Raw genomic sequence first — 14,323 nt, 5'->3', positions numbered from 1 at the left:
AAAAGACACGAACAGACACTTTTCCAAAGAAGACATCCAGATGGCCAACCGACACATGAAAAAATGCTCAATATCACTCATCATCAGGGAAAGACAAATCAAAACCACAATGAGATACCACCTGACACCTGTCAGAATGGCTCACATTAACAACTCAAGCAACAACAGATGTTGGTGAGGATGTGGAGAGCGAAGATGTCTTTTGCACTGCTGGTGGGAATGCAAACTGATGCAGCCACGCTGGAAAACAGTCTGGAGGTTCCTCAAAAAACTAAAAATAGAACTACCCTACGACCCAGCAATTGCACTACTAGGTATTTATCCAAGAGATACAGGTGTGCTGTTTCGAAGGGGCATGTGTACCCCCATGTTTATAGCAGCACTATCGACAACGCCCAAAGTATGGAAAGAGCCCAAATGTCCATCGACAGATGAATGGATAAAGAAGATGTGGTGTATATATATATACAATGGAGTCTTACTCGGCAATCAAAAAGAATGAAATCTTGCCATTTGCAACTACATGGATGGAACTAGACTGTATTACGCTAAACGAAATTAGGCAGAGAAAGACAAATATATGACTTCACTCATATGAGGACTTTAAGAGACAAAACTGATGAACATAAGGGAAGGGAAGCAAAAATAATATAAAAACAGGGAGGGGACAAAACAGAAGAGACTCATAAATATGGACAACAAACTGAGGGTTACTGGAGGGGTTGTGGGAGGGGAGATGGGCTATAGGGGTCAGAGGCACTAAGGAACCTACTCCTGAAATCATGGTTGCACTATACGCTAACTAATTTGGATGTAAATTTTTAAAAATTAATTAATTAAAAAAAATCACCTTGCTAATAAAAAAAAAAAATACCGAAAGCCTTTTCTCCAATATCTGGAAGGAGACAAGGACACCTCTTCTCACCACTTCCATTCAACACTGTACGGGGGGCCCTAGCCAGTACAAGGCAAGAAACATAAAAATGGTTATACTACTTGGAAAAAACAAAAGAAAGTTACCAAAAGGCACCACTGAGAGAATGGAAGGCAGACACACACAAGAATGTGAAAACATCTGCCATTCACGGATGTTCAAAATACATAGAAAGAATTCCTTCGAATCAATAAAAAACAAAACAGACAACCCAATCATAAAATGGGCAAAAGGCAATTATGTCACAAAAGAAACACGCAAGTGGCCCAGAAGCACACGGGGGCGGGTCCCGAGGGAGCAGCACATTCGCACCACACCTCCCGGCACCCGGGCCCCAGCACACAGCTCACACACGAGAACCGGCACCAGCAGGCATCGGCCAGCCCCGAGCGCCCGCGCACCGTTGCTGGCGGGGAACAGACCCACGTGCCACCACTCACGCCCTGCTCCGCCGAGCACACCCTGCAGAGATATACGCGGATCCGCGGGGCGGCCTCTGCACGAACCGGAGCACCCGCAGGAGAAAGAATAAACCGTGCTGTGCTCGCACACTGGGCCCTCGACGGCAGGGGAGGACCGGCACAGCCACACAAGGCAAGCAGGCGCATCGCGCGCGCACAGCGCTGAAGGGTTAGCCCGTCGCGAAGCCAAGAACATGCCAAAGCAATCACTGCTGAAAGTCAAGACCGTGGTTAGCTCTGGGGGACGTTCGCCGGGAGTGGGCAGGAGGGGAATTCTGGGAGCGCGGTAAGGTTCCATTTCTTCATCCAGGTGGCGGCTCCAAGAATGTGTTCGCCGAGTGAAAAGTTCACAATCGTGAATGGACATTTCAGTGAATTTTTCTGATTATGTTACAGTTACAATTTTTTAGAGTATTATTACTCGCGTACACAACGCGCCCACAGCACAAGTGCACTCACTTTACTTACATACCTATCTGCCCACACTACCAGCTGCCAAACGTGAGACGGGGATCAGGAGAGGGAAAGGTCCGGAACAAGTGTACTCAATGGTTCCCGTGTTTCTGAAATGCTGGTCTCCGGTCCTCAGGGGAGGTGGGGAGGCAGGGTGGTGGAGAGGTCCTCAGGCGGGGAGGTAGGACGGTGGGGAGGGGGGAAGAAGGGGAGGTGGGAAGCCACCGTTGCATTCTCCACTCAGCAAAGCACTCCCAGTCTGAAAACAAATCACTGAGCGACTGTGTCACCACCCCCCCTGGTGTGACAACCTCTACGGCACAAAACTCCTGTCGCTTCCATTCTGTCGTGATGTGGTGCGTGCTCAGTCTTTCAAAAATCTAGCTGCTCAAACACAGAAGCATTTCATATGCACTTCGGTGCACCACCTCAAGTTCCACTGAAACAAATACAACTACAAAACAAAGAAACAAACAAAACTACAAAAAACGAAAGACGTACAAGCACAACGAAATCCTGGTAGAGCTCCACCTGGCCTGCGCTCTCGAGCTCGCGGAAATAAAACCTGGCCTGGACACTCCAGATGATTTGTGAGGCTCCTGTGAGAAAGCCGTGACGGTTCTCTGCCCCAACAGAAAAGGAGCGCTACGGGAATAACGTCAGATTATTGCTGCTAAAAAGGAAATGCAAACGTTGGGCTTATCGATCTTTCAGGAGAGCGGACCACAGCCAAGAAACGCATTCGGGCTAGCAATTATTCATTTACTACCTGCGCACTGCAGACCCGCACACGCGTGTACGCGGGATCCTGGGTAAGCCGAGGGACACCAACGTGGCGCATGAACACCCAAGCAGCCCCCGTGCCTCCCGCACGCTCGGTGCCACTCACCTTCCGCCTGCCGGGGCGACGCTTTCGGCCCTCACCCACCATTACATCCTCGCTCAGCTCCGCCAGAAAAAGCCACGAAACGCCAGGCCCGGGGTAACCTACTCAGACCAACAGCTTCAGTGTTCTCTCAAGCTTTACGATTCCCATCAGCCACAGGGAAAGTTCCAAAGGAATTAATCTCAGTCTCACAGCCCCCATAACAACTTCGGTTTATAAAACGCGGGTGTTCGTATAAAGACAGCCGTGAAAATATCCTTCCTGGGAAATCAATCCAGTCTGTCCATTAAATTTCATTAGAAAATTGGAAATCTGTGACAAAACCCAGGAGAAGTACACGTGCAGCAGGAAATGGCCTAAGATGACAGAAGAGAAGGCACCACGCAGCTTGGTTGCCTCACGGCCCTTTCCCAAAATCTCTAGGGCGGCGTCCCCCATCTCCGCGGTTCCTCCTGCTTCCCGAGGAAAGGGGACAAGCGTTACGAGGTGCACAGAGTAAAGCACCTGACTTTAGAGCACCGCGGACTCTGTTCCCCGCCGGGGGGTCAACTCTGTCCGAATGTGACTTACGAAAACCAGGACCACCACTTCACAGATGGTTACGCACGACACTCACCTAAAATATTAACACCACGAAAGCCGATACTGGGACACAACGTTTAGAAGGAGAAAGTCTGAGAGGGTACAGGTGAAAAGCATCCGTACCTGTGGAAGGGCAGTGTTGAGCTGTCTCTGCAAGGAATCTCTTTCATGACCGACCTCATGCAACTTCCCCTGGGTCAACGCCAGCGTTTCCTGAGTCTCTCGCAGCGTGTCCAGGAGACGGTCCCTCTCCTCCAGCATGGACACCATCAACTGCTCAAAGTGGGAATCTGCATCCGGCTGCGAAGGGGAGCCCGACCCGTGGGTCCCGCTTCCTCCGGGCGGGCCTTCTGCCTCACTGATGGTCGGCATCACCTCGCACATCATCTTGAAATAAAAGACCCAGGCTACAGTCATCAAGTGCAAACTAAAGGCTCCCACAAACCTGCAACTTTACAGCTATCTGTAGCTAATGACTGAAAGGTTGGCGGCTTCGTTACTCTCAGAGCTGGCTGTTACGCTCTGAACAGACGAGAAGCCGGGAAAACACAAAGCCCAAGTGCCAGAACACGCGAGATGAACGCGACTGTACGGACAATAATCCAGTTTAGGGGTAAAGACCCAAGCCTACCCCTCCCCTAAAGGACAAACCCTGTGGCATTTTGTTTGCAAAGCTGTACTTTCTAGTTGTTCTAGTTGTTGAAAACAAGTGTGCTTCTGTAAACTTTTTTTTTTTTTCCCGATTTCCCGGTGGGGGGAGAGAAAAAGTCAAAACCCATGCCACCCAATCATTTTTCAGGAAGAGCACAGAAGGAGCATACAGCCAGTAAACCTGGCAAGTACAAAATCCATCAGGCATCTTACAGGAATGTGTGCAGTCAGCTCCCGAGGAGGGCTGACGGCTCCCCGAATTCTCGGGCTGGATCTGGTGCAGCGCTAAAAGGAACTGGATTCCTTAAGGGCCGGGAAAGGTGTTTTTCAACGGCTGCAAACGAGCAACGGCCAGTCAACCTAACTTACGTAAGTTAACAGCCAGAAACAAAAAAGAGAGAGAGGAGGAGAAAGAAAACTTCCACAAATGAAGCAGGTCGCTCCGGCCGCGGGCGGCCAAGAAGGAAGGAAAAGTGAAAGGGGAGACTACGAGCCGCTCCGAAGGGTCTCCAACCGCACGCCGGCACGAGGGCCGGGGGGCCGGTTCCCGAGGCTGCGCCCGGGACAAGGCGATGCCCAGGGCTGCGCGCCGGACGGCGACAACGACCTCCGCCCCACTCGCGGCCGCGCCGGGCGCCGCAGAGCCGCCGGACCCCGGGGCGGCGACAGCCGCCGCCAACCGGAGCGCAGCCCGGGTCGCTGCTTCTCCCGGCCACAGGTCCTCGGGCCCCGCGCCCGGCGCCGGGGTGACCGAGTGACCGGGGCCACCGGGGCGCCGCGGTCAGGGGAGGGAGCGGCGCGCGGCCGCAGGAGCCCGTCCCCCGGGGCGCGTCCGCCGGGGGTCCCGGCCGGGGAAAGGGGGGGGCTGACAGCGAGCGCCGAGCAGCCGCTGCGGGGAGCGGGCCGGCTCCCGGGGCGACCTCGGCCCCGCTCCGCCCCGAGCCCGCCTCGGTGTCCCGCTCCCTTACCTTGCTCGCCGGCGGGAGCGGGCGAGGCTCCGCGGCAGTCGCGGGCGGCTGCTCGCTCCGGGCGAGCTGGGGGCCCGACGAAGGCAGCCCGCGCCCGCGCCCGCCGGCCCCGGGCCCGCAGCCCCCAGTCACTAAGGCCGGCCCGCGGCCGGACACTGGCGGAGCGCAGGAGGAGCGGGCCCGGCTGCGCGTCGCCGGCGTCAACGTGCCCGACGTCGGGCGCGTCAGCGTGGCGTCAGCGCCGAGCGCCGCAGGCCGGCCCCGCCCCCTGCGAGGAGAGCCGCGGAGGCCGAGTGCGCAAGCGCCGCCCTCTCGGGTGGGCGGGGCGGGCCTCCCGGGAGCCGATTGGCTGGGTGCCGCCGGAGCCCCGCCCCTGCCCAGGTAGGGGGGGGGGTCTCCCTGCGGGAGCCGCGGCTCGGGGCTGAGGTCCGGCTCCCCGAGGGCACCTGCGCCACGTATCCTCCTACAGCCGCGGGGACGCCGAAGGCCGTTACCGAGCGTCCTCTGTGCATCAGGTTCTGCGCCAGACCCTTCCCAGACGCCACGTCCACACACCTCACCGGACGGCGCGCCCAGGCGCGAGTCACCTGCTGGCGGTGGCTCCTGGGGACAGACGCACCAGGACACGCGGTTTCTATGTAGGGCCCCCTCTCCGAGGCTTACCTGCTATACCTGCGGAGGCTCCTGGGCGCTGCGCGGGGAGTGCAGGCTCTGGAGCCAGGCCCAGCTGGTTCAACTCCCAGCACGTGCTTCAACCTGCAGTGTGGGCCTGGGCAACTCAGGAGAGCCCGCTGGGACTCAGCGCCTCATCTGCAGGATGGAAAAATGACACAGACCTGCCCCACGGCTGTTATCTCAAGGACAATCAAAGGGTGGTCATTCTCACCCTTGTCCTTATTCATATTCACGTTTTGCACTTAACCTTTTGAAAACACCTGTTAGGAGCCAAGTGCCGTGCTAGATCTTGCAGACGCAGAGGATGATAGATACATCTTTAACAATTTAAAGCAGATGCTCCCCCTTCGCAGTTTGACGCCTGGAGCACAAACTCTTCACAAGGCGAAATGTCAGAGCATTGCCGCCGGGCGCCACCGGCTACTGACTGCCCGTGGGAGGCAGCCGGGAGCCCCTGAACTAACCCAAGTCTAAGTGAAGTTGGCATGGGGAGCCGGTGAACCCTTCTAAGGCAGATGCCTCGATTCCCGTTGTGAGCTCACCAAGAATGGGCGTTGCCTCCTATGGGCTTTATCTCCTTGGGTCCAGAACCACACCTTTCTTTCATTCGTGTATTCATTCGTTGAACAAACATTGACTACACATAAATACGAGTTTGCACCCCCTGACCCAGGGTCTGGAGCAGAGGGAAACTTCCAGCTCTCCTCAAGTGCACCAGCTTAATTCATCCAGCCAGTGTTTGCACCACACTCAAAGTATCTGTCTCCCGAGAAATCGACACGATGCCAATATTTAGTTCAGCGGAGTGGAATGTTCATTTCATGAACAGGTGCAGACCACTCTGAGCCAGGCACGGTCCAGGTTTGGGGAACACAGAGCTGTTGAAAATACTGCTTCCCCCAGTTCACAGCCTGGAGGGGAGAAGAGAAACAGACCATCACAATGTCTGTTACAAATGTCATGTTACAAGTATGTAACTGAGTGCTGCGGGACCCCACAGTCAGCAAGAACCAACTCTTCAGCTGGCATCACAGAAAGGGCTTCACAAAGGAGGTAACATCGGAGCTGCATCTGGAAGGATGAGTAGTTTCCCAGGCACAGAAGGGAAATTGGTACAGCTCCAGGAAAGTGAGATCCCAGATTTCAACCATTTACAAGCAAGCGTTCATTCATCTCCCCCAGATGGCAAAACCAGTCAGAGGAAAATTGTAAACAACTTCAATGGCCCCCAAAAAGAGACTGATGAAATCTTTGCACTTTCAGGGCGCCTGGGTGGCTCAGTCAGTGAAGCATTCGACTCCTGAATTCACCTCAGGTCACGATCCCAGGGTCGTGGGATCAAGGCCCAAATCCAGTTCCTCACGAAGCATTGGAGCCTACTTAAGATTCTCTCTCTCTCTTCCTCTCTCTCTCTCTCTCTCTGTGTCTCTCTCTCCCCCCTCTGCCTTGCTCTCTCTCATAAAAAAAAAAAAATGAATGAATCATGGCAAATGGCTTTGGGGAGGTTAAAACGACTTTTATATGTATCTATACCACCCAACTATAAACTATTTCCACAAAGTATTTATCCCAGAAATATTTGAGAGATTGGGTGGCTTCCTTGTAAGGTTCAGGCAGGAAAACAACAAGCGGGGAAAATGTTTTCATTCCAATTCTGTTGAAGGCTCGATAAAGAAAGTACGGTACCACGGGCGCGGAGGGGATAGACAGTTCACACTGTGCCCAGGGTTGTGTTTTTGCAGGTGTAACCACCACAGCCTCAGCTCTCTGGACGATGTGGTTTTTTTTTTTTTTTTTAATTTTTTTTTTTTTTCCAACGTTTATTTATTTTTGGGACAGAGAGAGACAGAGCATGAACGGGGGAGGGGCAGAGAGAGAGGGAGACACAGAATCGGAAACAGGCTCCAGGCTCCGAGCCATCAGCCCAGAGCCTGACGCGGGGCTCGAACTCACGGACCGCGAGATCGTGACCTGGCTGAAGTCGGACGCTTAACCGACTGCGCCACCCAGGCGCCCCATGGACGATGTGGTTTTTGTCACCCTGGAGCATGACCCAGGCCACCTCTCCTTTCTAGACCTGCAAACAGCTCAAGGGAAGGGTTCTTCTAAGGTCTGAGAGTGTCCCCCGTCTCTCTAGAGTATGAAAAACGGGGCCCTGGGTGGCTCAGTCAGTTAAGTATCCAACTTCGGCTCAGGTCATGATTTCACAGTTCGTGGGTTTGAGTCCCACATCGGGCTCTGGGCTGACAGCTCAGAGCCTGGAGCCTGCTTCAGATCTGTGTCTCCCTCTCTCTCTCTCTCTCTCGGCCCCTCCCTCGCTAGTGCCCTGTCTCTCTCGGTCTCTCAAAAATAAACATTAAAATTTTTTCTAGAATATGTAAAACAGCCTAATGAAGGGTGGGGTGACAATATGGTTCTGGGAAGCTCTGAACTGGGGGTGGTTGGCGGAAGATGCGGCCGCCTGTTCAAGAGGAGGAAACCAAAGCCCGGAGATGCCAAAAAGGGTTTGCCCACAGGCACCCAGTTAGTTTAGAGCAGATTCGGAACTGGAACCATTAGTGAACTGGGGGCTTTCGGTTCCCGATCCAGTCACTGTACTGTTAGGACCAAGGAGTGGTCGCTTGAAGGCAACACCGAAGAGTAGGCATTCTATCGGTGGGTCTCCAGTGCTGCCCAGGTAATCCAGTCCCTGTGGGAGAGGCAGGGGCCCTGGGCTTGGGGACTTCAGTCATCAGAGTCAACCCAGTTTGGGCTTCGCGTGTGTTCCTGCTAAGGTGGTGATCAGTGAACAGGAAGAGAAAGAAAGAGAACCGTTTCACTTGTTTGGCTCATTTAGTTCTTTTTATTTATTTATTTTGAGGGAGAGAGAGAGAGAGAGAAAGAGAGAGCACATGCGCAAGTGAGGGAGGGGCAGAGAGAGAAAGAGAGAGAATCCCAAGCAGGCTCTGCAACTGTCCAGACCTGAAATCAAGAGTCGGACCCTCAACTACTGAGCCACCCAGACGCCCTTCATCCAGTTGTTAAAGTAATTCCCCCACGTGGCTGTCCCTGTGTCCTGCTCATTACGCAGATGAGGACACTGAAGGCCAAGAGGTTGGTAAGCAGGAGAGACTGTCGGCCAGAACGTTCCGGTTGCCGTGGCAATTCCATTTCTCACGGCCAACCAGCCCTGAAGTTTTTGATCCGTGGATGAGCCACTCAGGAGGTTAGCGGATGTGTGCTCACCCCTGTGAGCGCAGATGGGGAAATCACAGTTGCAGAACCTTCTGTGGAGACCCATGTCCCGCCAGAGCCTCACTCGACCCTCACGGGCACATCCTACATCCTTTTACGATGAGGCCACTGAGGCTCGAGAGGTTAGCTTGCCTGTCCGGTTTATAATTTGCCTAGAGCTTGGTCTTGAACCCGAGACTGCCTCCAAAGCCAGCGTTCTGGATGCTACATCAGAAGGTGTCCCCGGGGGCGCCTGGGTGGCTCAGTCGGTTAAGCGTCCGACTTCAGCTCAGGTCACGATCTCGCGGTTCGTGAGTTCGAGCCCCGTGTTGGGCTCTGGGCTGATGGCTCAGAGCCTGGAGCCTGTTTCCGATTCTGTGTCTCCCTCTCTCTCTGACTCTCCCCCGTTCATGCTCTGTCTCTCTCTGTCCCAAACATAAATAAACGTTAAAAAAAAAAAAATTTAAAAAGGTGTCCCCGGACCCCCAAAGCTGGGGACAAGACCCCTGGACCAGCGCCGGACCACCGAGGTACTGACCCCAACGCCCGCTGAGGGTCTGGGGGCCTCTCAGCCACCTCGTCTGAAATGTGCCACTCTGTCCCAGCACGATGCCAGGCACAGGGAGCCACCGGCTCCTAGAGCATCTCGAGGCTTCCCCCACGATGTGAAGACTTCTGTCCCCTTCGTCTATATAATTACGTTTTGAAAGCAAGTCATAAGCTTCTTGCAATTTGTTTCTCTTGACAGCTTCACTGTGTTGATCAGACGGAGCCGATCGTAAAAATGCCCAGGAGAAGGGCCCAGAGAGGTAGCTCAAAGTCACCGAGGGCTTGGCTGGGGCCCAGCCCTCGCCTCTACCTTGACCTTGGGCGAGGCCCGTAGCTGTACTGAGCCTCGTATCCTCATCTGACAGTCAGGGATGATGACGGCCACCCGAACCAGCGCGCGGGGCCTTCCGGAGACTCGCGACAGGAAATGAGACGTGACTGCCCCGGACCCACACTGGGCAGGCTCCCTGCCGGGTCGCCGTTTCCCTCTGTGAACGGTGCTTTCTCGCAGTCGCTGTAAACGTAGACACTGGAGCTGGGCGGTCTGGTTCAAACCCTGGTGCGGCTTCTTTTTGCCATGGCTGTGTACTCTCAGGCAAGTTGCTTGCGCTCTCTGGGCCTCGGTTTGCTCGTTCCTGAAGCGAGGGTGATAGTGCTGCCCCAGAGGGTGGCTGTGAGGGTGAAGTGAGCCGGGAAAGACGTACGGGAGGTCATTGCTAGCGGAAGTCGTCTCATCTGGGCCTGGCCCAACCCCCTGGGGGGGATCGGGATTGGTCCCAGTCCACTGCCTGTTCTCATCAGTGCCGCGTAGGGGACGGCGTGCGGGGTCTTCTGGAACTTTCCTCCGTGGCAAACGAGAGAGCTGTGCGGGGAGAGAGCCCGGCCACCGCCCTTTCCCGTTTGCAGCTTGCCCTGGAGGACGTGTGGCCGGGCGCCGTGACAGCCGTCTTGAGCCCACAGGACGTCTTGAGACGGTGCCCAGCGTGTTTCCAGGCAGGAGTTTCTTCCCAAAATCTCTCGGAAAGGTCATGTGTTCCCCAACCCCAACGAGCCAGAAAGACCGATCAAGGAATCCAGAAACAGGGAAAGGTAGATGATGGCTCTCCTTGTGGAGTTAAACTTGATCGCCACGCGGAGGCCAGTGGCCCATCAGGTCAAAGCAAGGATGGGAAACGCTGCCACGCGGACTGAAGGGCAGGGCTGAGAGCTCAGAGCTGGAGAGAAGTGGCGTTTGGGGCACACGCAAACGGCACCAGCCTCCGTTGCTCGCCGCTGGGCCTTCACACCGTAAGCGCCCGCTCTTGGCCCGGCCTCTGCCGCTGATGAGTTGTCCTTGCACGTGAGTTAAATATGAACGCGTTTACACACGCGGTATGCTTCAAACAGATCCTGTGAGTGGTTTGGTACGGAGGAAGCAGCTGCAGTGCTCAACGCGTTATTTCAGGGCGTATGTCGTGCCGGTCGGCTTGCTGGGAGACCTAAACGGCACGGTACTCGAATCCACTCCGTGACACTCGCTGGCAGCGTTCGAAGAGTCACCGCGGGCTACCGTGCCTTGTCACGCACATGAAGTACTTGTGTTGTTAAAACACCACCTCATGGGTGAGCCGGGAGGACGTCGGGCTGCGTGAAAAAAGCCCGTCACCGAAGGGAAGTTTCGCATACGAGGGTCCCTGGACCGGTCGACTTCACAGAGACAGGGAGTGGACGGCGGGCGCCGAGGCTGGGGAGGGACGGGAGTGAGGGTCTCACGGAGACAGACAGTCAGTCTGGGGCGATGGAACGTTCTGGAGACGGATGGTGGTGATGGCCACGCGACGGTGTGAACGTGCTTTAGTGCCACCGAGCTCCGCACTTAAAAATGGCCGAGACGGTAAATTTCGTGTTAGGTATTTTCTATCACGATGAGAGAAAGCCACCGATTCTCTTTCCCAACCTAACGGTGCTTTGCACCCACTCCTAAAGATTTGACTAGTGTCGATGACAAATGAAAGCGCAGCCCAGACGCTGGAGATACATCAGTGGATCAAGACGTCAGAACTCAGCGTCTGGGCGCCGAAGCGGGTGAAAGAGCCGACCACCCACATCGGCTTTGAAAACAGAATGCGCTTCGGCCAGCGAGCGCTCTGGAGACAGGCTCACATCGGGCCATCGCCTAAGTCAAGAGGAGGTGAGCCTGCCGTTGGGCTTACAGCTCGTCTCCGGCCTCCTGCTTCTCCCATTAGGTGGGAAAGGAAATGAGCTTCCGGGGAGAAGCCGGAGAGTGGCAGACGGATGGGAACCGGGGATCGATTGACTGAGGAATCCACGTGTTAAGCTAAGAGCTCTTACGCGCATTTTGGATCTTCCGGGGAGTGTGGTTGTCAGTCTTCACTGCCGATGCCAAGTGAATTTAGAACCAAGGGTGTGGGACCCCGGTCATGTTGGATCAGGACCCACCCAGAGGACCTTAAAGCATCTCTTCAAAGACCCAAACTCCAAATACAGTCACATTCTGAGGTCCAGGAGGTTAGGACTCCAACACAGAAATTGGGGCGGGGGGGGGGAACAAGTCAGCCCCTGACAGCCTGCCTCCGCGGTGCCCTTGGCTTTGGACAGCGCAGATACCCTGATAACCTTCCCCCACGTCCAGTGTCGCCTCCCGGCCAACCATTTTTCCATTTTCACGGCGCGACGCTTGACTCGCGTAAACCAGACGGGCCAGGCTGGGACTCGAGGGTTGCAGGATACAGTTTACTGCCTCAAGAGACTTGTGAAAATGAATCTAGAAACGCTCAAGCTGGGGGGCAGATTCTCCAGTCCTCATCAGTAAATTGTATTTTTCACTTTCACGCCTGAAGAATGTGTCGTTTCTTTCCACAACATCGTGGAGAGTCGCCTTTGAGCCTAGCTGGCAGGTGACTTACTCCTGGCTGTTGTCTTCCTCTAACTGTGCGTTCACAGCGAGTCTAGGGAGGAATCTGTGACTTTCTTGTGCTTCACAGATTCTCGCACGTCGGATCCTTATTCCAGGCTCCTGCTTTCATGTGACGTGTGACTTTCGATCAAAGGAATTGGGTGGGTCAGATCCCACGTGAAAAGAAAGACCTCCCCATGCGTGAGGCAGATCTGCTTCCAACGAATGGGGCCTCGACCGCCTGCTCCAGCCGTCCCACGGGGGTGCCTTCCCCCCCTCCCCCCACGCCGCCCTCCTCCCCTGCCCCCTGCCTTGGATCTCGCCCTTGCCCACTGCCCTCCACTTGTGCATCATCTCCCGGCCCCAGGATGACGAAATGATTGTTGGAGATTGTTGCAGAACATTCCCAGAACCTGCTGGCTGGGACCCAGAACACAGGAAGGGAAAGAGTCCTTGTTCTTGGACGGTGGGGGAGGGGAGGGAGGCGGTGGTTGATTTGGATGGAGATGTTCACCTCTGTGCTTCCCCTGGGCCAGGCAAGGCGGCGGCGGCCGTGGGTCCTGATGAGGCCGGGAAGGCCCGAACGAGGCATGGGGAGCAGCGTGTGGGAACAGGGCGCAGGGAAGGAGCTTCCGAGCTCCTGGAAGAAGCGAGGGCCACGTCCTCCCGATCGACCAGCCAACCCCAGCTGAGACCGCTCCAACCGGAACAGAAACAGCCCCGAGCTTGTGTCCCGGGAGCGCTGTGCCAATGGATTTCCGAGACCGGATTCCCTGAGAAGGGGCAGCCTGGGTCCTGGGAATGCACAGGCTGGGGGCTGCCTCCCCTCCCCCACCCCCCACCCCATCCAGCTTCATACAAATTCTTCGCGCTCGCTGGCTCGGGCTTTTTGATGAGGCAGGAGGAGGACTTGGGGTATCTTACGGGGATTTGCGAGAGTTTCCCCAACGTGGAAGGTTGCGGAGTGGAGGGTCCTTCACGCTGCCGGCCGAAGTCCCTTCCCCAAGTGTGAGCACAGAGAAGGCTGTAGCAGGTGGGAGGAGGGGCCCAGGGCAGGGTCCTCAACCCCAGCTGTGCGCAGGGCCCCTGCGGCAGTCAGTCCCTCCGTCTGTCCCTCTGTCTTGATCTCGAGCGCAGAGCGGGAGCTCAGTTGTGGACCAGTCGCCGCTCAGTCAAGGGGGCAGGACCCGTGACAGTGACCGTGGCTTGCCTGCTGCTCTCCACGGCTGTAGGAGAGGGCCCAGCGAGGCCATCTGGAGTAATCCCTTCCTCCTGGGCTGGTGGGGTGCCCTGCTGTGACCCGGCCCACCATGCAGCCTCCTTAGGACCGGGCTAAGAAGGGCCCAGGTCACCCACGCTGGACCTCACGCATTCAGTCCGCAGGGACCTCTGAGGGCCTGCAAGGCGGGAAGGAAGAGAACAGGCGGGATCCCCGGGGGAGACAAGCCCTAAGCAAGTCACTACCCACCTTGTTTCTTTCATGACAAGAGGACAGGATACGAGGAGAATGGACGGCAGCGGTAAACGGCACGGGCCCCTGCAGGCTGGTCTGAGGGCGGAGGGTGCTGTGGATGGCAATGCGGGCGGAACCGGCCACCCCCCTTCGTGCCCGTCCACATCCTGACCCCCAACAGGCTCCCAGCAGCCTGAACCCCATCCCTCCGCCTCCACCGCACTGAGCAGCTGGGGTACCTAGAAGCCCAAGACGAGGCCCCCACCCCGCGGACAGGCGGCACCAGGGACATGCCCTAAACTGTTTGATCGAGCACCCCAACAACTAAGTAAATTTCGAGCACATTCCTCTCTGTAGTGGGCGAACAGAGGCGCTTAAAAGATACATCCGTGCCCTAAGCCCCCACCCCTGCGAATGCGCGCTTCTTTAGGATACGGGGCTTTGCGGATGGAATCGCGTTAGGGATGTCAAGGTGAGACCGGCGTAGATTTCGGGAGCACCCCACACGGTTTGGCTGAGGGGCGCCTGGGTGGCTCAGTCGGTTGAGCGTCCAACTTCAGCTCAGGTCACGATCTCGCGGTCCGTGAGTTCGAGCCCCGCGT

At 56.0% G+C, this 14,323-nt stretch overlaps 1 protein-coding gene across 2 annotated transcripts in view; it reads right to left on the bottom strand.

Annotated features, from left to right (window-relative positions):
- The window catches only part of PPFIA1 (PTPRF interacting protein alpha 1), a 90,763-nt gene extending 85,720 nt beyond the window's left edge, over window positions 1–5,043 (bottom strand). For both annotated transcript variants that reach the window (XM_047070798.1, XM_047070797.1), the window contains exons 1-2: window positions 4,936–5,043; window positions 3,440–3,703 (exon numbers count right to left, since the gene is read on the bottom strand). In XM_047070798.1, coding sequence (XP_046926754.1) covers window positions 3,440–3,703 — 264 coding nt within the window. In that variant the 5' untranslated portion in view covers window positions 4,936–5,043. The remainder of the gene's footprint in view (window positions 1–3,439; window positions 3,704–4,935) is intronic.
- Between the last annotated feature and the right edge of the window lie 9,280 nt (window positions 5,044–14,323).

This window comes from Lynx rufus, unplaced genomic scaffold, assembly GCF_022079265.1.
Source record: "Lynx rufus isolate CCGP_SWC_20201006 ecotype Redwood Valley unplaced genomic scaffold, mLynRuf1.p SCAF_9, whole genome shotgun sequence".
In the NCBI taxonomy this organism is placed as follows: Eukaryota; Metazoa; Chordata; class Mammalia; order Carnivora; family Felidae; genus Lynx; species Lynx rufus.
Note: the sequence above shows the minus strand (reverse complement) of the source record. Positions and strands in the feature narration are given on the sequence as shown.